This window comes from Electrophorus electricus, chromosome 12, assembly GCF_013358815.1.
Source record: "Electrophorus electricus isolate fEleEle1 chromosome 12, fEleEle1.pri, whole genome shotgun sequence".
NCBI lineage: Eukaryota > Metazoa > Chordata > Actinopteri > Gymnotiformes > Gymnotidae > Electrophorus > Electrophorus electricus.
In genome coordinates, this window is record NC_049546.1 from 2,851,230 (window position 1) to 2,877,867 (window position 26,638).

Consider the following 26,638-nt stretch of genomic DNA (forward strand, 5'->3'; position numbering starts at 1 on the left):
TCCATACCGCCCGTACGCGGCTTAGGCCTCAGCCATTTAGTCTCGTTAAAAAACTCCAACGGGGCATTGTGGGATACACTTCCGTAAATAGAGTCGTATCGGATTCATCTAGAGCCCGACCTGACGTCCTGGCTGGTGTAGCCACGGGACACTTTATTATCCTACAAGTGGCACCGCGCAGCCCAGAGCGCAGGTAGTTTTCCAGTTCATTCCGGCTGTCATTAAACGGCAGGTAAGCTTGCTAACCATGACAGATCTCTTTCGTTATGTTTTTGAATGAATGAAGTCGTGTAGCTGGCGCGGTAGTGGGTCAAAGGAGAGGTTCAAACTCACAAACGAGCCTGTAAGGGGTCCTGTCTGCGTATACAGGCTAGCTGGCTTAGCTAGAACCCCCTCCCCCATGATGTCGTATCATAAGGCACTAAGCCATACGCTGGTGCTATATACAGCTTCAAGTTAACAGGGGACGTGTATTGCCTTGTGATCTTTGCTGTATTTACGTGAACCAAACTGAACATGCCGCACGCAGGTTAAAACGATTCCCTTGACCACAGCAAAAACAAACAAACAAAAAAAACCCACAAAAACAAAACCTTCTCTTGTTGTGGCTGTGAAGTTAACGTGTACTGCATCTGTTCTTGCAAATAGCAGTGCTAGTAAAGTTAGACAAGGGCTAACAAGGAAAGATCTGCATATAAGCCAAGAGCAGTCAACCTACAATTAAGGTTCAGCGGACTCCCCACACCTCATGGTATTCCTATAGCATGTTTACACATTCTGAACAAGTCAGTTAATGAGAAAACGTCAATCTGATTTGATTATTTCCTACTGATACTGATGTCACTCTCAGAAAACAATCGTTGTCCAGGTCATAGTTGGATTGTCGAAGATGCCCAAGGAACCCCATCAACCGTCCAAAGAGGAGAATGAGAAGGTGGACGATAAAGGTCCAGAAGGTTCTGCAAGCCAGTCCGATTCCTCAGAGGAGATGTTGCGAAAAAGAATCAGGAAGAACACGCCAAGCCCTCACAGACGTACCCCACAGTGTAAGGACACTTTCAGTTAAAGCCCAGGTTCACATGCAATTTAGCTGTAGCAGGGTTGTTGTTTTTTTTCCCCCAGCTGAGAAATGTCCCAGTGTGTAGTGCATTCTGTGAATCAGCTCACCATCTATCAGGCCATTTGGGAGGTGACTGGGGAACTGGGGAAACACGAATGAAGGCTAGTCCACTGAGGGCCTGTGTGTTTTGTTTGTTTTTTTGTTTTGTTTTTTATAGCCAGCCCACCCAAGTTTGTGTCTGTGGAGGAGATGATGGAGACTGCTAAAGGAGTGACTAAGATGGCGCTGGCTCATGAGATTGTAGTAAATGGCAGCTTCCAAGTCAAAGCCCCGGAGCCTGCTGAAGGAAGGTACGGCCCTCGAAACAGGTGTACTGACCTCTGCAGGAAGGTAGGGCCCTCGAAACAGGTGTACTGACCTCTGCAGGAAGGTAGGGCCCTCGAAACAGGTGTACTGACCTCTGAAGGAAGGTAGGGCCCTCGAAACAGGTGTACTGACCTCTGAAGGAAGGTACGGCCCTCGAAACAGGTGTACTGACCTCTGCAGGAAGGTAGGGCCCTCGAAACAGGTGTACTGACCTCTGAAGGAAGGTAGGGCCCTCGAAACAGGTGTACTGACCTCTGCAGGAAGGTATAGCCCTCGAAACAGGTGTACTGACCTCTGAAGGAAGGTAGGGCCCTCGAAACAGGTGTACTGACCTCTGAAGGAAGGTAGAGCCCTCGAAACAGGTGTACTGACCTCTGCAGGAAGGTAGGGCCCTCGAAACAGGTGTACTGACCTCTGCAGGAAGGTAGGGCCCTCGAAACAGGTGTACTGACCTCTGAAGGAAGGTAGGGCCCTCGAAACAGGTGTACTGACCTCTGCAGGAAGGTAGGGCCCTCGAAACAGGTGTACTGACCTCTGAAGGAAGGTAGGGCCCTCGAAACAGGTGTACTGACCTCTGCAGGAAGGTACAGCCCTCGAAAGAGGTGTACTGACCTCTGAAGGAAGGTAGAGCCCTCGAAACAGGTGTACTGACCTCTGCAGAAAGGTAGGGCCCTCGAAACAGGTGTACTGACCTCTGAAGGAAGGTAGGGCCCTCGAAACAGGTGTACTGACCTCTGCAGGAAGGTAGGGCCCTCGAAACAGGTGTACTGACCTCTGAAGGAAGGTAGGGCCCTCGAAACAGGTGTACTGACCTCTGAAGGAAGGTAGGGCCCTCGAAACAGGTGTACTGACCTCTGCAGGAAGGTAGAGCCCTCGAAACAGGTGTACTGACCTCTGAAGGAAGGTAGGGCCCTCGAAACAGGTGTACTGACCTCTGAAGGAAGGTAGGGCCCTCGAAACAGGTGTACTGACCTCTGAAGGAAGGTAGGGCCCTCGAAACAGGTGTACTGACCTCTGAAGGAAGGTAGGGCCCTCGAAACAGGTGTACTGACCTCTGAAGGAAGGTAGGGCCCTCGAAACAGGTGTACTGACCTCTGCAGGAAGGTAGGGCCCTCGAAACAGGTGTACTGACCTCTGAAGGAAGGTAGGGCCCTCGAAACAGGTGTACTGACCTCTGAAGGAAGGTAGAGCCCTCGAAACAGGTGTACTGACCTCTGCAGAAAGGTAGGGCCCTCGAAACAGGTGTACTGACCTCTGAAGGAAGGTAGGGCCCTCGAAACAGGTGTACTGACCTCTGCAGGAAGGTACAGCCCTCGAAACAGGTGTACTGACCTCTGCAGCAAGGTACGGCCCTCGAAACAGGTGTACTGCTCTCCGAAGGAAGGTAGGGTCCTCGAAACAGGTGTACTGCTCTCCGAAGGAAGGTAGGGTCCTCGAAACAGGTGTACTGACCTCTGAAGAAAGGTAGGGCCCTCGAAGCCGGTGTACTGATCACCGAAGGAAGGTAGGGCCCTCGAAACAGGTGTACTTGAAATTGGGAGAGTTGTTAGATGTGTATCTTTCTTCCTTTTGTGCCTCCAGTCTGGAGAAACGGGTTAAGGAGATAATGCACAAGGTGTTCTGGGATTCGCTTGAGTCGCAGCTCAATGATGACCCGCCAGTCTATGACCATGCGATAAAACTTGTGGGGGAAATTAAGGAGGTAAGACCTGCAAGAGAATAGAGGTGGTTAATCTTGGCACAGCGTGAGCACTGCTTAACAGACATGTGTTTTTTCTGAAGTTTATGAGTATATTTAGTATAAAATTAACACAGTTTTAGAGTGACTGAGATGGTGCTGGCTCATGAAATTGTAGTAAAAGGCAGCTTTACTACAAAATAATCGATGCAGCATAATCGTAACAAAAGATGTGTGTGTGTGTGTGTGTGTGTGTGTGTGTGTGTGTGTTTACGTCTAATAGTCAAAGGCAGGGTTATTTTAAATATGTTAATAGATATGTTAATAATGAAGTAGACGAAGTAGACTCTATTTTTTTAGAATGTCAATGAGGTGCAGACCCCTGCTAGTTTTATTTATCCAATCGGATGGACTGGTCCTTTAATGCGGAGCCCCTCTTTTCTTTGTCCCGCCTCTTTAGACCCTGCTGTCGTTCCTGATGCCGGGGCAGACGCGGCTGCAAGGGCAGATTGAGGAAGCACTGGACCTCTCCCTCATCCAGCAGCAGGCTGAGAATGGAGCCTTGGACATTGGCAAGGTGGCCCAGTTCATCATCAGCACGATGGGGGCCTTCTGTGCCCCGTGCAGGGACGAAGACGTCCGCAAGCTACAGGACATCGCTGATGTCGTGCCCCTCTTTAGGTGAGTCGCAGCCACTTTCAGCAGTTGGTTCGCTGCTCAACGAAAGCCCACGATTGTTTGTTTGTTTGTTTGTTTTTGTTTGTTTGTGTTGGCCTGGTCATGTCGGTATTTCTGAGTTAAAGCAATTGACCCGTGCTTTCGCAGGGCTATATTTGCAGTGTTGGACAAGATGAAGATTGACATGGCCAACTTTGCTGTCAGCAGTCTCCGTCCACACCTGCTTCAGCAGTCAGTGGAGTACGAGAGGAACAAGTTTCAGGAGTTCCTCGACAAACAGCCCAGTGAGAGACTTTGTCACTGTGTTGCCATTTGTCTCTCTAGTTGTATCAAATGCATCCCGGGACGTGAAGGGACACAGAAGGAATAACTTAGTATGAGTATTCATTCAGGAGTTACAGGAGACCTTCATCTCTAAGTTTTGAGGGGATATGTTTATTTAGAATATTTCTTCAAGACATTTTGTGACGCGTTTACAGAGGTAAATTATAAAAGACTCAATGTTCTCCCGTCGTGCTGGTCACAGCTGTTTTCTTCACTTTGTAGTTTTGTGGGTGTGTAGTAATGTGGGCTACAGTTACTGTATTTTGCGGGTGTGTAGTAATGCGGGGTTGTTCCAGATGCTTTGGACTTCACTCAGAAATGGCTCCAAGATACTGCAGACACCATGCTCAGAGAGCCTGCAGGCGGCGCTTCAGGTGCTTCCAGCTCTAACCCTCAGCTGCTGCTCAGCCTGCATAACCAGGCCTATTTACAGCTCCTCTGCTGGGACCAGAGCGTGGACACCTTCCCCGAGGTGGGTCCCAGACGCCACCTCGCTGCTCACCTCTGTAATGGCCGTCTGTCTCCTTTAAATCATGGGAAGATTTGCAATTTCTTGTGTTTTGTATTGTACTTATTTGAAAAGAAGTGTGGGTTTGACAGTTATTTAATGTTTAAGGAATTTGTGCTATAATACGTCTGATATCGTGGGGTGTAACGCTGTGTGAGCTGAGAGGCAGACAAATGCAGACACTTATTGCAGAACACCTGTAGGAATGATTTCAATGTTCTGGAGAGTTCTGGTGACGTGCTCGTCCTCTCATACTGATTCTCTTTGCCTCTCTTGTGCTCTCACACCATCCTTTTGGCATCCTGTCTGTCTTTCACCATCTTCTTGTTTCTCTGTCATGCTGTGGTCCCTCCCTCTCTCTCTCGCACTCCCTCCCCACACACACACACACACACCCTGCCCTCTGTAGACAGTACTGATGGACCGGGCTAGGTTCCAGGAGCTGCAGCTGGAGCTGGAGAGGCTGACATGGGTGGCGTCCGTGTTGCTCATCGTGTATAACTGTGCGGGGGAGGCCATCTCCGGCCTGCCAGGCCTCGTCGACAGCCTGAAGGGCACCATCAGTGTCCTGCTGGCTGACATGCACACGCCGTAAGCATAGCCACGCGTGCGTTTGCCTCCTGGAGCACTCAGCTTAAAATTGACACCGGCTGACGTGATTTTCTCTCCGTGTGCGCGTGCATGTGTGTGCTTCACAGATCGTTCAGAGCAGATGAGGCCTTTGCAGCCGTCGGTGAGAAGCTGTGTTTGGAGCTAGGGGCATGCCTGTCTCAGCACGGATTCTCACCCTTCCACCCAAATAGGCAGAGCGCTCTGAAAGGCCAAATCACAGCCGTCAAATCCCAAGACAACCCCATCCGTAAACTCATCGGTAATTAGACTTTATTTACCAGGAACATACCTGTGAGCAGGCAAGAACCTGCAGAAGTGTTTAATGCTACTTAATAAGTTTTCTGAGTAATGTGTATTCTTTGCAATGTTTTGTCTAACCCGTTAATAGTAGTTGGCAAGCCTGTGGTTTTAACTGATATAGTATTGATGGCTCTGTTCAGCAGATTCTTATTTGTAGTGTCTCGTTGGATTTTGGCACTAACCCTCACCTGTCCCACAGACTCTCGGATCCAGGCATATCTCCTGGGCTTCCTGGAGTCCAGCCCACACAAGAGCAACCCCGCGCTCCCGGGAGGCCTGGCCCCGATCGGGAAAGAGCTGGAGGAGATTGGAGTCCGACTGAGCCACCTTGTGAACTTCAACAAGCTGGTCTATGCCCCGTTCTACCAGAAGCTCCTACAAGATATCCTTCAGCCAGGGGGAAGCTCAGACACTTAATCCGGCCTCCCGAACCAGTCTACCATAGGGTCACATGAACAACCGAGTTAATGGAATTGATTATTATTTCCCCAAAGCTCACCTGCTGTCAACACCACCAAGGGATATTATGTCACAGATTAAAAATGTACGACCTCTTCTCCTGCATTTGATATCAGGGATATTTAGTAACACAGTCAGACGGAGTTCAGGCCAAGATTGGGTCAGTTGAGAATAATGAATTGGTACTGGAGATGAACCTCATGGACAAACCCTTTTTTCTGTTTTTTAACTAGGTATTATACTGGGCCCTCTTGAGTTGCAAATGAAGGTGCAGGGGGATTGTGTGTTTTATGTTGCAAGGACATTAGGAGAGCATAATAAATCATTTCTTGGCATTAAGTGACTCACTGACTGACAGCTGCTTTCCACATGACAGGCTTCCCCTGTCCCAGGCCAACATATAGCATCGTATAGAAATGCTACGGACATATCGGTGGTGGTAAAAACAGCCACGTGCCATTTGGAGTGCTTTTCTAACCTCCACACCTTTGATGTTAAACTAATGTACCTGTGAATGATACACATTGATGGTCCCTTTAAAAACAACAAAAATGGCACCACCCCACCAACCAACCAATCAAACTGACAACTTTGACTTCACAACATTTTGGCTGAAGTACCATGGTTCTTAATCAGTTCTTAAGTTCTGACTCCAGCCCTGGTTTCAGTAGATGATCAGTCAGCATTAGTGAGCCACTCAATCTGTGTAATATTGTTAAATCAGCAAGGGTTAGTTAGGAAGTGAAGGTAGACTGAATTTGACTGGTGCCTTACTTTGTGGAGTGTTGGTCTTGGTTAAACGCACTCTAGTCTCTTCCCAGTGTAGGCTGAGTTGGTTTTATTTGTGCTGTTTCCAGAAAGAACACTTAGCATAATGTTTTTTAAATGGCTTCTTTTTAAAATGTAATGTTTTTATCAATGCCATGCATGTTTTACAAAAGGTAACTTTCACATTGTTAGCAATGTCTGTTTGTGTCTCTCACTGTTACACTGCAGTGTTTAGAAAGGGGTGAAAATTAAAAAACAATTTATCAGTAACCAAAATGAAAGATGTTTCAATAAACAATGACAATAGACTTTGATTCACACATCATTCAGTCATGTGAATTGTTGGTCTTGTCATCATATTTTTCATTTACAAAATGTATTGATGAAAGGGCCAAGCTTTGAAAGATAACGAAGCAAAATTTTACCTGTATGTTAACTATTTCAGTAGCGCTATCTATTTAGCACATTTACGCATCCAGAAAAGTCCAAACTGACAACAGACACCGAGCTTCTGTTCGTGGCTACATACTGTATGGACAATGTTACATATTATCATTATGTGCTATTTTGTTGTGTGTCTCAAATTCACATCTTTAACCTGACAGCTTTCCTGAATAAAGAGGACTGCAAGCAAATTTCTGTACATTTGTGATTGTTTAAACTACGACACAAATATCAATGTTCTCAGACTGTACCCGTTGTTCAAAACTCTTGGAGCACAACGATAACGACACTGTCATGCCGGTACATGCGATGCACGTTACTTGCTCGTAACACAGGGAGGCGGTGTACGCTGTAGTAGCGTGATGTTGCGCCCTCCGGTCCGGTAGATGGCAGCACCGAGTCTCGGTAGCTTTGGCACAGCGTCACAAACCTCGGAGGAAGAAGAACGAGCTTCGGTGCTCGAGCATTCGCTAACACCTCGAGCCGTAGCGAAGGCGCTGTTTGGGAACCTGAGGGGATTTTTTTTTAACACCCTCGAAATGAGGAGTAAGACTTCCTCTCGTCTCAAAGGAAATCCATAACTACGCGGCGGAGTTACTCCTGTTGTCGTCGATGGCTTAGTGCGTGAGTTTGTACGCAGTTAAAATGAGGCAGCTTGCGTTTTTTTCCGCCGAGGAGTCGCTCTCGTCGTCCAGCAAGAGGACAAGATGGCAGCCCAGCGAGTATGTCGAGCATGGTGTGGGCACACATTAAATCCCTAACATGTTCCGAGGAGCCCCGCATTTCGCCAACATTTGCTGGCTGTGAAGGTAAGACGAGGTTTTTTTGGGGGAGGGGGACGAACTGTTTTTTTTTTTCATGTTTAGCCCGTCGTTTACACGGAGCGTCAACACAGGCTAGCGAGATTAGCCTGCTAGCCTTCCGTCTAGTCAACAGTTGGTGGGTGCAAAAAGTTGCCACGCCACAAGAAAACTTCAGTGCCGAGTTGTTGAGTCCTTTCTACTTTGTTTACCTTGTGCTATTGTTAGCACAATGTTAAACGAGTCTAAATAAATTTTCAAATACACTTGTCCGTTATAGAAGTTAGCGTTTGACAGACCGTACTTCATTTCTAAACTGTAACGTGCTCTGTTTTCGTCGACTGCCTCCGTGTCACTCGCTGCGTGCCAAAGTCATATCTAGATTAGTTGCTCAGTCTAACGTAAAAGTTACAACTTTTTTGCTTTTATATGCCTTTCCGTGGGAAATGGTTTTTAATATAACCGGGTTCCCGTTATTTGAGCCTGCGTTCTTGCAATTTAAGCTCTGACAGGAAGTTTTAAAAAAATGCCTGCCTCTAGTTTTGCTTTAAGTAATGAGCACGCAGCCTGAAACATTTATATGCTTCTTGACTACACTCGGAAAAGCATTATAAGTAATGACTGGAAATTTAGACATGTCCCAGCATCTAAACATGTCCCTGTTCTTTCCTACAGAACGTTCTGTTCCTTGTCATTAGTCATTGTGTTTAATATGGTAGTAGCAGATTACGGGGAAAAACTTAATTTCAGTACATGGGTATTTTGCTGTATTGTGGGGGGTGTAGCTAAAAACGTAGACGCATAAGATCGCTTTGCACGTAAGAACCATTTTATTTCAATCACGGAGGAAATGTAATTTTAACTATTACCATTGCTCAGAAGAGTAATACAATAATGTGTAAAAAAAAAAAAAAAAAAAAAAGCTTTGTTTGCCATCACTTTGTATGACAATGGAAAAAACCTCTTTAAGCTGCTTTTGTTTTGCTGCAAATGTAGCTCCCTGTAATTTCCTGTTTGCGCAAAACAGTTGCTGTGCCAACACGTGTTGCTAGGCATGCTGTACCCCCTCCTCAAGCCGCCCCCCCCCTCCTTTTACTGATGTGGGCAATGGGTCAGTTGCCACCTGTTCCTGGCAGACAGCAACAGTTGAAAACACAAGACAGAGGTGTAATTGGAAACCTTGGCCAGAGAAGCCTGTGATGCAGCTGGTATCGCACTACAATGGGCTAAGAAAAGACCGGCTGAGCCAAATAGCATCGACAGACTCTCATTTCAGTGCTTAAAATGCTCATTGTGTCATAATTTAGAGATTGTTTGAAACTTTTGTCATTAGATAATTTAAAATTAATGAGCAGCTGTATGCAGGGCATCTTGCACATCTCATAACGTAAATCTTTCATTAACATGAGAAAAAATCCAGTGCACACTTTGAAGTGAGGACCCTTCAGGTTCAGTCCTCTGCATTGAGACAAGCTGAGGTGTTGGTGTGAGTCCTCTGCATTGAGACAAGCTGAGGTGTTGGTGTGAGTCCTCTGCATTGAGACAAGCTGAGGTGTTGGTGTGAGTCCTCTGCATTGAGACAAGCTGAGGTGTTGGTGTGAGTCCTCTGCATTGAGACAAGCTGAGGTGTTGGTGTGAGTCCTCTGCATTGAGACAAGCTGAGGTGTTGGTGTGAGTCCTCTGCATTGTGCACCCACTCGCTGCCTCACGCCTCCTCACACAAGGTCTGTGTCTTTAGCATTTCATAATTGACTTCATAGTTTGAATTCCTGCTTCTGTGTTTGCAAATTCACATGAAGTACAGGTGTGTGTGTTTGTGTCCTCTGCCACACCTGTTCTCCTGTACAAACTTGTGCCATATGTTGAGGCAGCATAAGTGTAACTAATCCCCAGCAGTGAACTGCAAGGCTCTGCTGTCAGTTAATGCCACTGCTGTCTAAAATGCATTCAGCATGTGGAAGGTGCTTTGTTCAGAGATGCCTACTGACATAATTAGCATTTATTAATATGTGGCACAGGTATAATTCGCATTATAAAGCAAGCTCTCAGACATGTCATTAAATACAGTAGTTCTGCTTTTCCACTAAAGGTCAGTTGACGGATGATAGAGAGAGAGAGAGAAAAAAAAGGTGAATGGAGTGTGTTAAATGTGCCCTGAGTTAACCATGTTCTTCCCATGTTCCACCCCTGCTCTCTCTTCCAGGTATGGCCTCACAGGTTTTGGTCTGCCCACCGCATGTGTATCAACCCCAGACAAGTGCCTTTAGCAGTGTGAGGAGAGTGGAGCCGGGCAACTGTGTGTACCATGAGAAGACCCCTCGTACCTACGTGGTCGGTGTGAACCTTGGCATTGCGCACCCAACCAATATTGTACCGCCGTATAAGGCAGAAGCTTCAGAGGGTGCGAGGGCCTGTGGCACCCAGGACTCATTACTGACTGTGTCGTCGTTGGCTTGGGAGGAGCTCTGCACCAGACTCCCGTCGGGCAGGGTTGCGGGGCGTGGCTTTAGAGAAGAGGACAGAGGAGACGGCGGCCGGAGGAGAGCTCCTGGAGGAGCCGGTGGTGGTGACGGAGAGCAGCAGGAAGAGGGGGAGGTTGGAGAAGAAGAGGGGGAGCAAGGGTGGAGTGGAGGTTTGAATTCCTTCGACGGAACCCTGCGATGTGGGTTTAAACGTAAAGGGGAAGAGCTGGATAACCGTAAGAGCACTATGCAGATCGTAGAGGAACACTTGGCACTACCTGCCATGTTGCAGGGCACCGTGGGCACGGCTGGTGTGGCGCCATCCAAGCAGAGCGGGCTGAATGTGGGTGGGGCTGGGGCGGTGCCAGGGGGTGGGGCCGGCGATGGTGACTACCAGCTGGTACAGCACGAGGTGTTGTGCTCCATGAAGCACACGTATGAAGTGCTCGAGTTCCTGGGTCGCGGGACCTTCGGCCAGGTGGTGAAGTGCTGGAAAAGGGGCACCAGCGAGATCGTGGCAGTGAAGATCCTGAAGAACCATCCGTCGTACGCGCGGCAGGGCCAGATCGAAGTGGGCATCCTGGCACGGCTGAGCAGCGAGAACGCAGAGGAGCACAACCTAGTGCGTGCCTTCGAGTGCTTCCAGCACCGCAGCCACACGTGCCTGGTGTTCGAAATGCTGGAGCAGAACCTCTACGACTTCCTGAAGCAGAACAAATTCAGCCCGCTGCCTTTGAAGGTGGTCCGGCCCGTGCTGCAGCAGGTCGCCATGGCGCTGCGGAAGCTGAAGAGCCTGGGCCTGATCCACGCTGACCTCAAACCTGAGAACATCATGCTGGTGGACCCTGTCAGGCAGCCATACCGCGTCAAGGTCATCGACTTCGGCTCAGCTAGCCATGTCTCCAAGGCTGTGTGCTCCACCTACCTGCAGTCACGTTATTACAGGTGAGCCATTCTTACTCTTTACTTCCCTTTATTTTTTGTGTGTGTGTATCTGTATCTGTGTCCTTGACTGCACGTCTTGTTTCTCGCTTGATTTATATGGGTTGTTTGAACGGGTGATCTGGTTCGGTATGTGTTTTTCATGGTGTTCTCTCTATGATCCAATGGATGACACTGTCCTAGATCAGCTGTTTCTTTGAGATAGTGGCTGCACTGTCAAATTTGACTAAATGTCACGCTTCCTGTCTCATGCGATGAAGAGCTGGGGCCATGACGACTGGCTGATTTTGAGGAAGTTCAGATGAGGAAGTTTGAACTTTTATGGTCTGCCAGAACAATGATGTAATCTGGAGCCATTTGTCCCCTCCCCTCCGGACTGCCGTGCATGCTGGGGTTTTTCTGCCTCTCATGACTGCTGTGAGGTTACACCCAAGCTTACCGTTATGTAACTTGACACAAGATTTTGAAGGCTTTGTTGCTTCCACAGTATAGACTCTTCAGTGTTTAACCTTTTAAACCATTCAACACTGGTGAACCATTAAAAAAAAAAATTAAACATTGGCGACCTCTGACATGGTTGGTTAAGCGTGGTACTGTAGATATGTTCTAGACCCAGTGATTCTATCATTCCCAAAATCATTTAATGTTGCCTGCTAGTGAACTGGTCTAGATGAACATAACAAATATTGAGCGCACTCATTACCAGCATAAAGTACAGTACCGATTAAAAAAACAAAACAACAAAACCCTGAAATATAATGGCGTATTCTCTGAAGTGAGCATTTTAAGTACTCCTAGTTCAATCAAGACTTTTCTTTGGTATATTCAACACCAACAAAATGGTGTTTTATAATGGTTTATTTACTTTGTGCAGAGTTACATGGGGGGATGGGGATAAGATACTTTAGTGTGTAGATGCAAAATGTTCTTGAATAAATGCAAAATACAAAGATGCTTTTGACTATACAGGGAGCTTCCCAGTTTTGATAAGGAGATATTTCTTTGTTTGTTGGTTGGTTATATTATATGGCACCTTTTCTTCTTGCTTCACTAGAACTCAGGGGGGGAGTCTGGCTCAAACAGGCATCCTACTGAAACATGTTTAAGCCCAGTGAAAAGCTACAGAGGAGCGGAAAGTTTCTAAAGCTATCAGCGAGGTTCTGAATGATAGAGAACTGCAGTTTGAGAAAGGTGTGGGTTAAAAAACAGACCCTTAACAAATAAACGGTTCCCTTATCCCATCCTCACACATCTCCCTGAGAAGGAAATTGTTGAAAAGGGCTGCAGGCATCACAAGTCTTCATGGAAAGTTAGCAGCACGGTTCTCTCCAGCTCTGCCTGGTACAGCTGCCTGCTCACAGCATTGTGGGAGTCTCTGAGCTCGTCGGCTAAGATAGTGGCTTGTAGAGCTCACCAGTATGGATGCAGGCCAGTGGCAGTAAAGAGCCATCTGCTAAATGTCAGCAAGAACACCAGCACTGCAGGCCTCTTGGGGAGGAGCCTGTAGTGTAAAAACTCCAGTTTCTCCGCCAGGGAAAGACGCTCTCAAATTAACCTCTGCTGAGATCACTTTTCAGGCATGTCATCCAGCGGTATTATTAGATGCTTCTTCAGATGACTCCGTCATTGGTTTGTTTTAGTGAGTTATGGCCTCCACATTTGTAAAGGGAGGTTATTGAGTTTCTGCTTACTGGAGGTCTACTTTAAAAGGCTGGCTTTTTCTTCCAGGGCTCAGCCTGGACCTGTTTTTGTTGGGTTTTTTTTTTGTTTTGTTGTTTACATTGTATTCTGTTCCATGGTATACACCTCCTTAGATTTGTACAACCCCTTTAAAGAAGACATATGTAAGATGTTTTACACACCAAACTTGGCACCTACTTGAAGTATTCAAGTCGGGCAGACTGGACAGAAAGCATGACATTCATCTTTCCTACTCTTCAAAAGGGAAGGATGTGCTGTCCACTTAGAACTGAAATCATTTTTGGTTTTGGTATTTTCACACAGCTGTAAACATCCTAACTGACTATTGTTTAGCTCATAGACTCTGTGGTTAGTTGGTAGGTGAGGTATGGGGCAAATTTGTTAAAGTAATGAAATTCAAGGTATTAACTTTGAGATGTATGTGATGCCGTGACACACAAACATAACACATTTGATCAATGGATAGAAACCACCAGTTGAGTCCAGAAGGATGACAGAAAGGTGTCAGGCGTGTGATGGAGGACAGGAAGCAGAAAAAGCGTAGTGCCCCGGTCTAAATCCGGATGTCTGGCCACCTTACTTCATGATCCGCACTCAGTGGGAATGTACCAGTGCTTATCCCCTTCTCCCCGGAATAAACTGTGTCCACTTAGCGGTGATGTTTTCAGCACAGGGCACTTATGTACACAGGCTGAATTCAAGGCTTCCGAATAGGCTGGTTATTGTTACGTAACGCTGGCCTGCACTGCCCAGCCTGCTGTTGGACACACGCAGCTGTGACTGTTTGCAGCAGGTTTATCAGCTGTCGCAGATAACGAGGAGCTGGGTCACAGCACTGGAGGGTGTAGCTCCACTCCAGAGTGGGGAGCGGTGGGGTGGGTTTATATGCTGTGCGTCATGGCCTTTGTACATAAGCAGTGCATGTCATTGCGGATGAGTGGCTGGGGCAGTTCCATGTTTGTATGTATGAGTGTAAGTACCAGTACACTCACATATCAATATCTAGTATGGAAAAGCTGCTCCAATAAAACTGGATTTCCTCTATGTTGGCAGGCTGTTGCTGGACACTGAAGTGGGATCTTCCTGAGGCCAAATATAGGCAAAAATCACACACGTGCACATTTTAGAAGTGTGTACACAGATTCAAATTCGGCATAAGAAGCTTGTTTTAGTTTGTAGGATAAAGTGTAAAGCCTTGCACATGCAGAGGGCAGTTCTGATCAGCGCACAGCTTGGATGTGCTGTGGTAGTTGCTACTTCTAGCTCTGCGTTTGGACTGGTACTGATCCCTGATGAACGTGTTTGAGTGAAGGTAGCCCTGCTCTGTTCCAGATGACGAGACACTGTTTTAATGTGTTTGCACTGCACTGCCTAGCCTCTGTAAAAAAATTCAGATAGCAGTTTAACGTGAATGAAACTGTTGGGTACATGTTTGCACACCATTTCATAATGACCATGGCTTTCTCAAGCCATTTTATAAATGAATTTTGACATGCAAATAGGTTCTAATACACATAGCTGCTATCAGAGTTTTTCTTTTGGACATAATGTCCAGTGGGCTTTCTTGCTGGCATGGGCCTGCCCGCTCTTGGCCTACATTTGGGGCACTGTCCCCCGACATGCAGACTGGTCTCTTCTGTCACAGCAAGCACGTAGTTGTCATGGAGGCAGTTTGTCACAAATGGCTCCTCCATTTCTGGTACTGCTTAAACCTGGCTGGAAATTACAGAGGTTGTTTTTAGTGAATCTCAGGTTCAGAACCGTCTCTGTGGAAATTCAAATTGTTCCCAACCGTGGGTGAGCTTGCTGCCATATTTTGCTGTAGAACTGTCCCATATTTTGGGATAAAGTTCTTTCATTCTTTTGATGTGCTTGCCTTTTTATCTATTGTTTGGACTGATTTCTAGTTTTTGTGTTTGTCTGCGTGTGTATACATGTCTTATTTCTGCACGCATGTGTGTTTGTGTGTCTATCTTTGTGGGTGTGGGAGGAATGTGTGGCTCTATCCGTGCGTGGGTTTATCTCTGCGTGCATCTGTGTGTGTGTGTGGGTCTATCTCTGCATGCGTCTCAGTGTGTGAGGGGTCTATCTCTGTGTGGGACTTTGTGTTGGTGGGTGTATCTGTGTGTGTTAGGGTTGGGAAATAATGTAAAATACATTTAATCTTGACATTTGTCAAACTCATGGGCAATTCTCAATTGCGATTTATTTATTTCATAATGGAAAATTACAGTTTCGTTCAAACTGTTTTTTAATAAAATGGGCTTTGGATGTTCAAAAGTAATAACAGAGGTTTAGGGTTTTAGAGAGCAGCTAATTTTGTGTCATCCTGTGTGCTGGAACAAAAATTATCGTACAGCAAGTGCCTTTTCACATCTATACTAATTCCATGTTGGTCACTTTCCCCATTTAGTCGTGGTTCCCTATTTGGCTTTGTGTTTATTTTAGTTTAATTTCCATCTCTGTCCTTGTCTTGTTTTGTATATCCCTGTCCTTCACCATTTGCACCCGTGTCTCTTTACCCCAGATGTATCTGTGTTCTTACACCTGTTGCCTTCTTGTCTTGTGTTGTCAGTCTTTGTAATTATCTCCAAGTTTTGCTTTGCATCCCCACACTTTACTTGTTCTACAATGTTTTATTATGTGTTCTGGCTACACGTCTTTGTCAAATGGTTATCTGACTATGGACTGTGTTAAGGTTAATTAGAATGGATTTGATGTAAATAAATGTCACTCATCACCATGTGTCCTGCCTTAACTGTAAGTCTTATTACAGTTTCAGTATTTCTAAATATTTTATTTTCTACAAGCTCTTCTCTCTGCAAACTGCTGCCTCTTTTCATCGTTTTGTTTTGTTTTGTTTTTTTTATCTCGATTATCACATTTTCAAAATTGCCCAGTGTTCCCTGTTAGTGAGTGAGTGCTTGCACACGGGTATGTGTGTGGTGGCTATTTGGAGAGAGTGTGTGTGTGTGTGTAAGGGAGTGAGCGTTGACAGTGTTATGATGTGTATGCATCTGTCAGTTACCCTCTTGACCGCAGAGATGAGTGCAGCCTCCCTAACACTCCGCCCTCAGACAACGTTCCCTATAGCAGCGTTCAGTCCGCCATGCTTCTGCATTTTCTTGCTTTGGCCGTTGGATTTCTGCCAGAGTAACCATTGTGACTCATTCATTATTCCTCCTGTTTCTCAAGTTAGCATGTGTAGATTTACATGTAAAGTAAGTTGACTAGTTCAGTTTCATGTTGCTAAAGGTATAAGCTTTCTAAACCATTCCAACACCCAAAAAACAAACAAACAAACAAAACATTTTACTTCCACTATGGAGTGTGTGCCGCCTTTGCCAAAAAAAAGTGTCTAAAATATTTGTCTAGGATTAAGAATTGGAAAAGTGGAAATCTTGTCTTGTTTTATAGGCAAGCTAGAAGTCAGATGTCCCAGCAACAGAGCAGCCTGCTATCTTTCTCCTGAGCCTCATTCTGGAGTCTGGGGTCACTGCTCTGACAGTGGCTGATTTCGCGTATTTCACACGTAAGACAGTAATTGCGTACCAGTCTTTCACCTGGCAGCTGGGAGTAGGAAACTCAGAGTGAGGAGTGGCTGTTTAGTCAGCTGCGTGTCGGGTGCACAGATGTGCCTGTGGTGAGAGCCTCTTCCTGCTGTCTACTGAGCCTGCGACGCGGCGGAAGCGCCAGCCGGCTTAACAGGGTCAAACACACACACACACACACACACACACACACACACACACACACACACACACACACCCCACCGTGTTTTTGTAAAGCTTTTTCATGAACTTTGATGTTGTAGAGGGTAGAAGCATAAGGATGCAAACATGAGCAATAAATAAGAAATAAACAATAATTGGAGAACTGGAAACTGCGCTTGTGTGAGTACAATGATATGGACACCACAGAGCTGGTTCTACAGTAGCTGTGTAATGTAATACTGATACTTCACACAATATCCTGACTGGTATTTCCGCTACTGAATCTGATTGAGTTCAGGACGGAGTAGGTCAGGGTAGGCTGTGTTCAGGTAGGAGTAGGTTGAACTAGTCCAAGCTCAGGTAAGGGTAGGTCAGGGTAGGCTGTGTTCAGGTAGGAGTAGGCTGAATTAGTCCAAGCTCAGGTTGGAGTAGGTCAGGGATGGCTGTGTTCAGGTAGGAGTAGGTTGAACTAGTCCAAGCTCAGGTAGGAGTAGGTCAGGGTTGGCTGTGTTCAGGTAGGAGTAGGTTGAACTAGTCCAAGCTCAGGTAGGAGTAGGTCAGGGTTGGCTGTGTTCAGGTAGGAGTAGGTTGAACTATCCAAGCTCAGGTAGGAGTAGGTCAGGGTTGGCTGTGCTCAGGTAGGAGTAGCTTGAACTAGTCCAAGCTCAGGTAAGGGTAGGTCAGGGTAGGCTGTGCTCAGGTAGGAGTAGGTTGAACTAGTCCAAGCTCAGGTAAGGGTAGGTCAGGGTAGGCTGTGTTCAGGTAGGAGTAGGTTGAACTAGTCCAAGCTCAGGTAGGAGTAGGTTGAACTAGTCCAAGCTCAGGTAGGAGTAGGTTGAACTAGTCCAAGCTCAGGTAGGAGTAGGTTGAACTAGTCCAAGCTCAGGTAGGAGTAGGTTGAACTAGTCCAAGCTCAGGTAGGAGTAGGTCAGGGTTGGCTGTGCTCGGGTAGGAGTAGGTTGAATTGGCCTCGCTCAGGATGGAGTAGGTCAGGGTATGCTGTGTTTTTTCCAGTGCTCAAACTTGCTTAATGAGTTGTGATTAACGCACTATGTACATTTTGTTCCAATACCTACTTGTGGTGTTTATCATTGCTTTTACATGTGGGTGGGTTTTCTGCATGGATGGATCTAGAAACTGCTTCTGAAACTGTTTGGCTTCTGCTGTGTCTTTCTGGAGCTCTGTTCCATTCCTCTAGCTCATCTGGTAGAGCCAGTAAAGCAAGGTGCCATCAATACCAGGGCCATGGGTTTGATGCCCTGGTAGCACATTCACCGTCATATCGATAAATATGTTGCTCTGGCTAAATGTCACATTCTGCAAATGTAAATATTCTGTTTATTTCAGACACAGAACTGGGAATGCAAAAATCAAGCAGGCAAACTAAAATGCTAAGAAGTTAATGCACATCCTCCGTTAGGGTGATCCCTATCTTGTGCTGCTGTTTTTTTTTGTCCTTTGTTTCCCTTGTGGGTCATGAAGCAGCTGTACCAGCTATGGATGGCTGATATGGAAGCGTTCTTTACATGCCTTTCTTTTGCAAGATGTGTTTGGGGGGGGGGGGTGTTTTTTTTTTTTTTTTTAAATGCCTTTCTTGCAAAGCCTGCTTAGCCCTTAACAAATGTTCCAACCGAAGCCAACCACTGCTGACACGGGGACTAGAAACATGATCCATGATGCTCATAATTATTGCCACACAAGATTTCCAAGATCTGCATCTAGTGACAAACCGCAGACCTGACGTCAGCAGCTCTGCATGCTGTCCTGGTCTGATTGCCGGAAGCTTCCGGTGGATGAATAAGGGTAAATGCTTGTCAGTTGGTGTCAATGTACACCACAGCATCCAGAACTGTCACAGCAATTTTAGCACTTGCAACCGTGGCTGTTGCCTTCTGAAAGGCGACGACACGGTTCCCTGCAGACCTGACCATTTAACACAGTATGTCAGAAGTGCAAATGTGGTGGAAATACAGTTTGCTCTCACCAGAGCAGCACTGCTGAGGCAGCATGCTGAGGCTCCTCTGAGTGCCTTGTTGGCATCCTGTAAGGCATTCCTCTGCAAAAGCCCCTCAGCCGAGAGGCCGCACCTCTTTGGTGTGCCACTTAACTCTTCCTTATCAGGATTTCTTATGTAATCCATGATTGTTGGAACAGAGACCATGCCCCGGGATTGTATGCCATCTACATCACCCCAAATCACACCATGAAATACACTTGTCACGATACCAGAATTTTGACTTGAATACTGTAATAGTATCAATTCTCAATACCAAAAAGATCCCATGGCATAAAAACCCCATAAATCTATAAAGTTCTTCTATTGTCTGAACATAAAATGTATATTGGATGGAACTCATAAAAATCACATTGCAAAGGTTTGATTTTTTTTTAAATGAAATCTTGCTAAATAAAGCAACTAAAATGACTATACAAAACAATTCTTCAAACATTCTTCTGAAATTACAGTGGGGAGTTTCTTTGGTTTTCCTAGTTAAGAAGCTTAAACAAGCAAAGTGTCCATGTCATCTTCCATCAGTCTCATTCTCTGGAGTGCATGGTGCGTGGCAGAGGCATCAAGACACAACAATCAGATGCCCTATTAGCCTTAATCCGTACTGGTGCCGCCTAGCAGAACAAACAGCCCGTGAGCTGTTCAGCTTTTGTCCAGTTCAGCACTCCCAGGGTGCAGAGCTCTGTAGAGTGAGCTTAAAAACATGGGTCTTGCATGTGGAATTGAGCTAAAAGTTGGCGTGCATACTTGCGCTGCAACCTACATCTGCTTTCCAGTGTTTAGCTTGAGGTGGTCCCACACTCTCTGTGGCCCTTTGTGCCATCTCTGCACCAGCTGTTTGAAACCGAGGCCCAGTCAGACAGAGCTTCTCTGACAGCTTACGATAGATGCTGGAGCATTTGAATTGCAGCTGAGGGTGTAGGGCATGGACTGACTGTTTAATCCTTGTGTCCTTATGAGGGAGCAGACGTGCGAGGATTAATGCAGAGTGATTCTGATGATTAATTGCCAATGAACATTGAAGATATGGAGAAAATTGTTTATACATTCATATGTTTGCATTGGACATGGAGTGTCTAGAGGGGATGAGCCAGCAGGACGCCACGAGTGCTATAATGCATGGTTCTTCAGCCAAGGCCCAAATGGATTTATTAAGGGCTTTTATTTTTTGCACTTTTATAAAGACATTGTGAAATTTTTGAAAATACATTGTGTATCATAATTTGATATATTGGCTATGCAAAGCACAAATGTGACCTCTGTTATCTGCGGTCTATGAAACGTGCGCAATCTGCCAACCCAGCCCTCATGTACCGAGATGTCCCTTTATTTTCGCAAACAAATGTTGGCAAGCAAGCGATCCCATGACAAGAACAAAGAGCCTGGTCCCTTTGGCTTGGCTTAAAGTTTGGAGCAAGTTTCGACAGCTTTTTGTGCTCACCCACTTACAGGTGTTGGCGTCCCCCCAGAGTAACTGTGATCTTAAAGACTCAAGTTTCCCATTAACACTTGTGGAAGAAAAGTTGCTTCTTTGTTACTTAAAGCCCCATATCTACTAAACTCTGCTGTGCCCAATTTTAATTTCACACCATGGCCCAAGACAGCATCACGCCAGGGAGCTTGGTGTCGCTCACAAGGCACCACTAGCCATGCTTTCATTTTCACTGTTGTCATGGGAAACCGTGTATCTCCTGGATTCAGTTTTATGATTAGATGGTGCGCTCAGAGAAGCCCGCTGTGCTGCGCGCACACACGCGCGCGATGAGGGCGCTCGGAGAAACACGTTCCAGGCTGCTGGGTCGACGGCGGCTGTGTTTTTGCCACCCACTGCGCCGTGAGTTGCCGTCCAGGTCCTCCTTACTTCTTCGTTTTTTCCACTGTGCAGCTGACTCTGTGGACCTGATGGAAATGTTTGCTCTGGACTCAGGAGGGGAAGTCTGAATAACTGCATAACTGCTCTGTCTGCTGCAGTCGCTTAGATAAGCTGGGTGGTGGGTGGGATGTGTTTACACAGACCACTATGGGATTGGTGCACAGCCTGCAGGAAAGCCCAGTACCCACTGCCCACCCCCCCACCCGTCAGTTTGGCTGGTGGCACTTTCATTCTCCCCCTTTCATCATCTTTTTCACTTACTTTCCTTTACTCTCGCCATCTTTCTCTCCCCCCCACCACACACACACACACATTCACACTCGCATACTTTCCCTCACCTGGAGTTGTGTAATAAGACGGTGTACCAGTTGAGTTCAAAGCTTGCTACCCCACCTTCCTTTGTATGTTTAACTCTGGCCATTCTGCACCCTCTACACGCAGACACACCCAGACACACACTCCCCTGGCACACGCATACGGATCATCTGTAAATGCATGCCCATACTTGGAGGTGTGTGTTTGTGTGTCTGTGCACACGCGCATCTTTTTTAAGCGTGTGGGTGGGTGGGCGCGTTCAGAAAGCAGCACTGTTGTCTAGTAGTGGGAGAAGTGAAAGTCTGCAGTTTAACAGGTGAGTTGCTCAGAGACGAGGGGAATTCCGCGTCTCTATGGGCTGCGGCGGTGAGGGAGCAGCCTCACTCGTGAACAGTGTTCTGCACACAGCTCCTCTCTCCACTGTCCTTTCACACATCTCCACACAGCTGATCTTACTGCTTTCCCGTCCATGCATGTCTACCGATCTATTTATTCCCCTCCTGATTCATTTATTAAAAGCCTTTCCCAACAAAGGCTCCACAGGCCAGCTTCTTGATTCCCACTTCCTGGGACCCTGTTCTGAAGGCTTTGTGCGGTATGCTATCTGATCCTTCCCTGCTGTCCCAGCGGTGGTGCAGGGGTCGTAGGGTTCGCTTCGCCGATGGGAATGATCTGGATTCCCTCCCTCCTTACTGCACGGGGACAAAGCCAACACAAAACACAGGTCCGGACGGAGCTGAGCGTGGGCAGACAGCCAGCACACACGGGCCCGATTCATTCCTGAACACGGCTCCATATAGTGACCTATTCATAACAGCACGTAATGCGCTGTGCCCATTTAGCTGTTTTCACTGAAAACCAATTAACAGCTTCGTACTCTTGATCATAAGACATACGGAGGGCCCTGAATTTTATTTATTTATTTTTTTTGCAACCTCACTGAAGATCTTTGCCGTTGGAGGTTGGGGCTAACCCTAAGTCCAGGCCAGAGGCATGTCGTCATCAAAATGCTGGTCACTTCTTTGCCTTCAGTTCTTTTTTTCACTTCAAACTAATACTTCCTGCTGGGAAACTTCGAAACCAAACTTCTGCAGAAGTCCCCCTCAACTGTAGACATTGTGCTTCAGCGAAAATCTTCACCGAATATCTTTTTTTGTTCCATGCGGGAATGGAAACAGATCAGCCCACAGTTATTTTGCGCACCTTCCACAAAGCCCCTATATGTGACTGAAAGCATGTCGCCTGCCTCTGTGCTTTTTTTTGCATATTGTTTGACCATTAGCATTGACCCTCCCGCTATGTTCGGCTGCACCTGGAAGAACACAGAAACCTTGGGGCAGTTTTGAGCTGTTTTTACCAGTAGTTATAGCAGCAGGACTGACATTCCTGTGTGGAAGAGGTGACGCCCAGAGTAATACTTGAACTACCATGACGCTTGCAGGGCTATTTTGATGTGTACTTTCGCAGGGTCCTCCATGTTCTGGCCACAGAAAGAGATTGGAAGCCTGGGAGGAATACAAAGAATACAAAGTTTAGTTAACTGAGCCTATACAGTGGCTCCATTTACATAAACACACAGCAATTATATTGTGGAATCTTTACTCGCCTGCTTTAGCTTCTCAGCAAGACTATGTGCTGGGTTTAGTCCTCTGGCAGGGATTTGTTGCTGGGATTAGTCCCCCCCCCCAATCCCCTGGTTTTCTGGGCCAAAGCCACAACATTGATATCCCGTAGTGCTGTTTCGCTTTGGGTTTATTCCTCAAACCTTCAAGTGCTGTTTCATGTGGGGTTTAATCCCAGAATCTTGCACTGTTGTTTGCACCCTCTTTGTGTTAGATGGCTTGAACTGAACCCCACTGAGCCCTCAGTAATGCTGGCAGCTGTTGGCTCGAGCCCTGCCATCCGAGCTGATAGCAGAGCGCGGGAAAGTAGTTTAATTCAAAGTTTAATTCCTCAGAGCTCCAGTGTGGCCCATCACTCTAAGATGACCCTGTTGCATTCTTCCTTACAGTCACTACTGTCATCACAGCACAGAACGACTTCTGGCACCCAAATCAGGGCTCTGCCTCTAGCTTTGTGACTCCATTGTAAATCTGTGTGCGATTGTCGACAACCCCCCACCCCCCATTTGGTACCGGGTCATCCATCAAAATCTTGTGAATTTATAGGATGTAGCTTTTCTGAAACCATTACTACGATGTTTTGAAATGCGTCCTGTCTATATGCCCTGTTGGTGAGTAGGACATGGTTCTGTGATGGTATGCACTGATGTAATCGAGCATGCCACCTCAAATCACCGCTGCTATGGCCTTCAGCCACGTCATCGTGCGCAAGCTCATCTGTCGCTAGGCAGTCGGCATTTTTTCCCTTGTTGTCAAGGCAGCAGATATGTTGCTGTGATGTCAGAGGACCTGGTTCAGCTGCAGTCGAGGTGTGTATGTATGTGTGGGTGTGTGTGTCTTCATGCATGTTCAGATATGCACAGGAGTTCATGTTGTATTCGGTTCAAGTTAATTTTGAGCTGAGCGCCCTGCAGCTCAGTGAGTCTCAGCTAGCGTGGGGTTTCGGTCAACACTTTCGTCTTCAGCCCTCCTCAGCTGTGTTCATTTCATCACCTGCCTTATCTGCGGTGCTGGCCCAGCTCAGCATTTCTGCGTTTATGGTTTCCCCCTATATTTCTCAGAGCGGCGCTGTTATCGCACCGGTTTTGATGCCCCACACCGTATATTTTCTCACAGCCCTTTTCTTCACAAGCTTCTTCTGCTCTGACTATGTCCAGATCCTGTTTGCTCACTCTGACCTCACTGCCTCTTGCAGGGTGTGTGGGCAGCAACCAGTCGTCAAAGTAACCACGACATTAACTGTGTGTTTTCTTTAATTACAGGGCCCCAGAGATCATCTTGGGCTTGCCCTTCTGTGAGGCCATAGATATGTGGTCACTGGGCTGTGTCATCGCTGAGCTGTTTCTGGGCTGGCCACTCTACCCTGGAGCACTGGAGTATGACCAGGTAACGCTAAGCCTAGTCAGTGACTCATTGACCAAGTGAGCACAGGCCAGGGTCTGAATGCTGGGCTCTTGCAAACTGACTCCCCTCACACACATTCGCTTTTGTAATTCCCATGTTTTTGAAAAGGCTAGTTTATCTTGGTAGCGAAAGGTGCTGTTGAATAGGTCCTTGCTTTCCTAAAGCTGTTGAAATGAACACCTGCCAACTGCATGCCCTGGGTGTGCCCTGAGCGCGGCTACACTGGCGGCGCGCAGGTGACCGCCCTAGCGCTAAGCACCGCTCAGGTGGGACGGCTAAGCGTTTCCTTGCTCTGCTGTTGGAAACCTCCTGTAGTTGCTATTGTGAAAAGCAACAGGACGGTTGACCTCACTGATCAGGAATGTGCACGAAATGCAGCTTGCCTCAGCTTGGTGCTGTCGCACCACACTTCACATAATTCCCATACTGGATACTCTCCACCCTACACACATTGGTGCGTTTCCACTGTCTACCCAGCTGTTCATAAGGGGCAGTCTGAGCAGTGTCTTGCTGGGCTTGGAGTGAGGGCCCCAGATCTGTTTCCACGCCACACAGCAGAATGTATTTAGAACCGCCAGTCCCAGTCCCCATTCCCCGTCTGGACGCGGACAAGCACACAGAGACGGTGCGTACTGGAAAGTCTGTGTCTCTCTCTGTCAGCAGATGTTGTGGTGTGTGTGTGTGTGTGTGCTGCGTTGTGGCAACCCGATCACGTCGCTATAACTCCCTTACTATACTGCAAACAATGCATGTTGAACACAGGGCTGTTGAGTCATGGTGTCTGTAAAAGGAGAAGGGAGCTTCCTAGCATAAGGGTGAATGGAAGAAAACGATAGGGTGTGATGGAGGGAGAGAGGGGGCAGATAGGGTAAGAGAAGGATAGTCAGGAAGAGTGAAAACAGCATACATTTGCGCGCTCTCTCTCTCTCTCTCGCTCTCGCAGACAGCCACAGAGGGCTTTGTGGTGGCTTATGTTCGTAGTGTGAGGGCTCTTTGTGACACAGGCTTTCTGAGAAGTGCCGGGGCCTTGTCGGCAGGCCTGCTTTGACCAGCATGCCAGTGCTCCGTACCGATGACGTGGTGCCTTTAGCTGTTCCTGGCTGTTCTGGTGCTCAGCCAATGCCTTACATAGGCACTGCTATTGTAAGGGTTTTCTTTTTTACCCCTCTTTTATTTTAACATTACGAAACGATTGGTGTTGTTAAAACTTGCTCTCAGCCACTGTGCAGGCTGGGGTGTGGATTCAGGGTGTGAACATGTTCTAATATTCTCATTCAGCTAGTGCTTGAATTGAAAGACTAATCAATGTTTTGGCATGTGCCGACTGATGAAGTAGAGCTTCCCAGCGCACACAGACAGAGTAAGATCTTCAGTGTTGTTTCCAACAGTGGAAACAGTGAAATACTTTAGAAAGAGAGTGGGACATTCCAGGACAGATGATCAGCCCCTAGTTTGCCTGAAAGAGGGTTGTTGGACGCATTAAGACGGCCTTGACTTAATCCTGCTAACGGCTGCCTCACCCACTGGCAGTGCTGAGAACCAACACACACACCCCCCCCCAGCACTCTGTTCTGTGTGAATGGAGCTGTCATCTGTTGCGGTCATGTAAATAGAGGTCAGTGTCTTGACTTGGCAGGTGGACAAAGCCTCCAGATCTTCGTGGCCTTCCCTGGAAGCAGTAGCCTCAGGTGGACCCAGTCCAGCGGACCTGGCACGGAACGCTGCTTAGCCCACAGCCAACCCAAAACAGTCAATAAAGTTGCTGGTGTCTCATAATAAGACGAGTGGGTTGCCAAGCTGTTTGAAGTGAAAGTGGGTTTGTGGCTAGAGGAGGGCTTCTGTTCCTTTTTTTGTGCCTGTAGAATACATGAAGAGCCACGTTGAGTTCTGGGAATTTAAAAAAAACAAACAAACAAAAAAAACCCCCAAAAACCAAGAGCAGAGAAAATGAACATACACGATAAAGCCTACATTATGGTGTATTGTGTAAGTCAGCCTTCCCCCTGCACAACGTCATCGGCCCTCCCTGCCACTGAATTCGACACCTTGGAGTTTTTCAAAGCAGTTACATCAGAGGGACTTGGCTTGGTGACCCTCCCGCCCTGACATGTGACGCCTGCTCCTTCTGGCGTTCCAAACCGCCGCTCTTCCCTTTGGTCATGCACAGGTGGCAGTTGGGAGTGGAACTGTAATTGCCTTTAACCAATCGCATACGGAATGGAACAAGACTGCTCAGCTCTGCTCTTAGAGACCAACACCGCTGTCAATCAGCAACCTTAGTTTCAACAAATTTCGTGTGTAGTAATCTTACGCACAGCGTACTTTCTCTCGGAAACCACAGCCCCCTGGGGGATTGCACCGGGTACAGGGGAAGGGGAGGAAGTTAAGACCAGGACAGAGCACCACCTGTATCTTTCTCACACGCACACACTCTTATATAAGTTGCATTCATACAGGAAACCTCTGTGTTTTTGGACACAATCAGATGCTATTGCAGGCCTTGATTAACTGGAACAGGTGTGTTAGGTCAGACTTGGAAATAAACCCAGCAGCTGGTACCGCTCCAAGTGTTGGATAACCCTAGAATAGACCGTTGGA

At 47.0% G+C, this 26,638-nt stretch overlaps 2 protein-coding genes across 5 annotated transcripts in view; both read left to right on the forward strand.

The window, feature by feature from the left end:
• Positions 1-115: 115 nt before the first annotated feature.
• Positions 116-7,388, forward strand: tcp11l1 (t-complex 11, testis-specific-like 1). 4 transcript variants are annotated; one of them, XM_027025002.2, is made up of 11 exons: positions 116-232; positions 649-751; positions 851-1,046; positions 1,278-1,410; positions 3,008-3,128; positions 3,565-3,785; positions 3,930-4,066; positions 4,403-4,578; positions 5,024-5,205; positions 5,313-5,485; positions 5,726-7,388. In XM_027025002.2, the coding sequence occupies exons 2-11, from the start codon at positions 749-751 to the stop codon at positions 5,941-5,943; spliced, it is 1,560 nt and encodes a 519-aa protein (XP_026880803.2). In that variant the 5' UTR covers positions 116-232; positions 649-748; the 3' UTR covers positions 5,944-7,388. The 4 variants fall into 4 exon arrangements, with proteins under 4 accessions (XP_026880803.2, XP_026880804.2, XP_026880806.2 ...); XM_027025003.2 differs by having other exon boundaries at positions 869-1,046; XM_027025005.2 differs by lacking the exon at positions 649-751.
• Positions 7,389-7,680: 292 nt separating this feature from the next.
• Positions 7,681-26,638, forward strand: part of hipk3a (homeodomain interacting protein kinase 3a) — a 32,376-nt gene continuing 13,418 nt past the window's right edge. Inside the window, exons 1-3 of the mRNA XM_035532000.1 lie at positions 7,681-8,006; positions 10,201-11,404; positions 23,899-24,022. Coding sequence (XP_035387893.1) covers positions 7,922-8,006; positions 10,201-11,404; positions 23,899-24,022 — 1,413 coding nt within the window. The 5' untranslated portion in view covers positions 7,681-7,921. The remainder of the gene's footprint in view (positions 8,007-10,200; positions 11,405-23,898; positions 24,023-26,638) is intronic.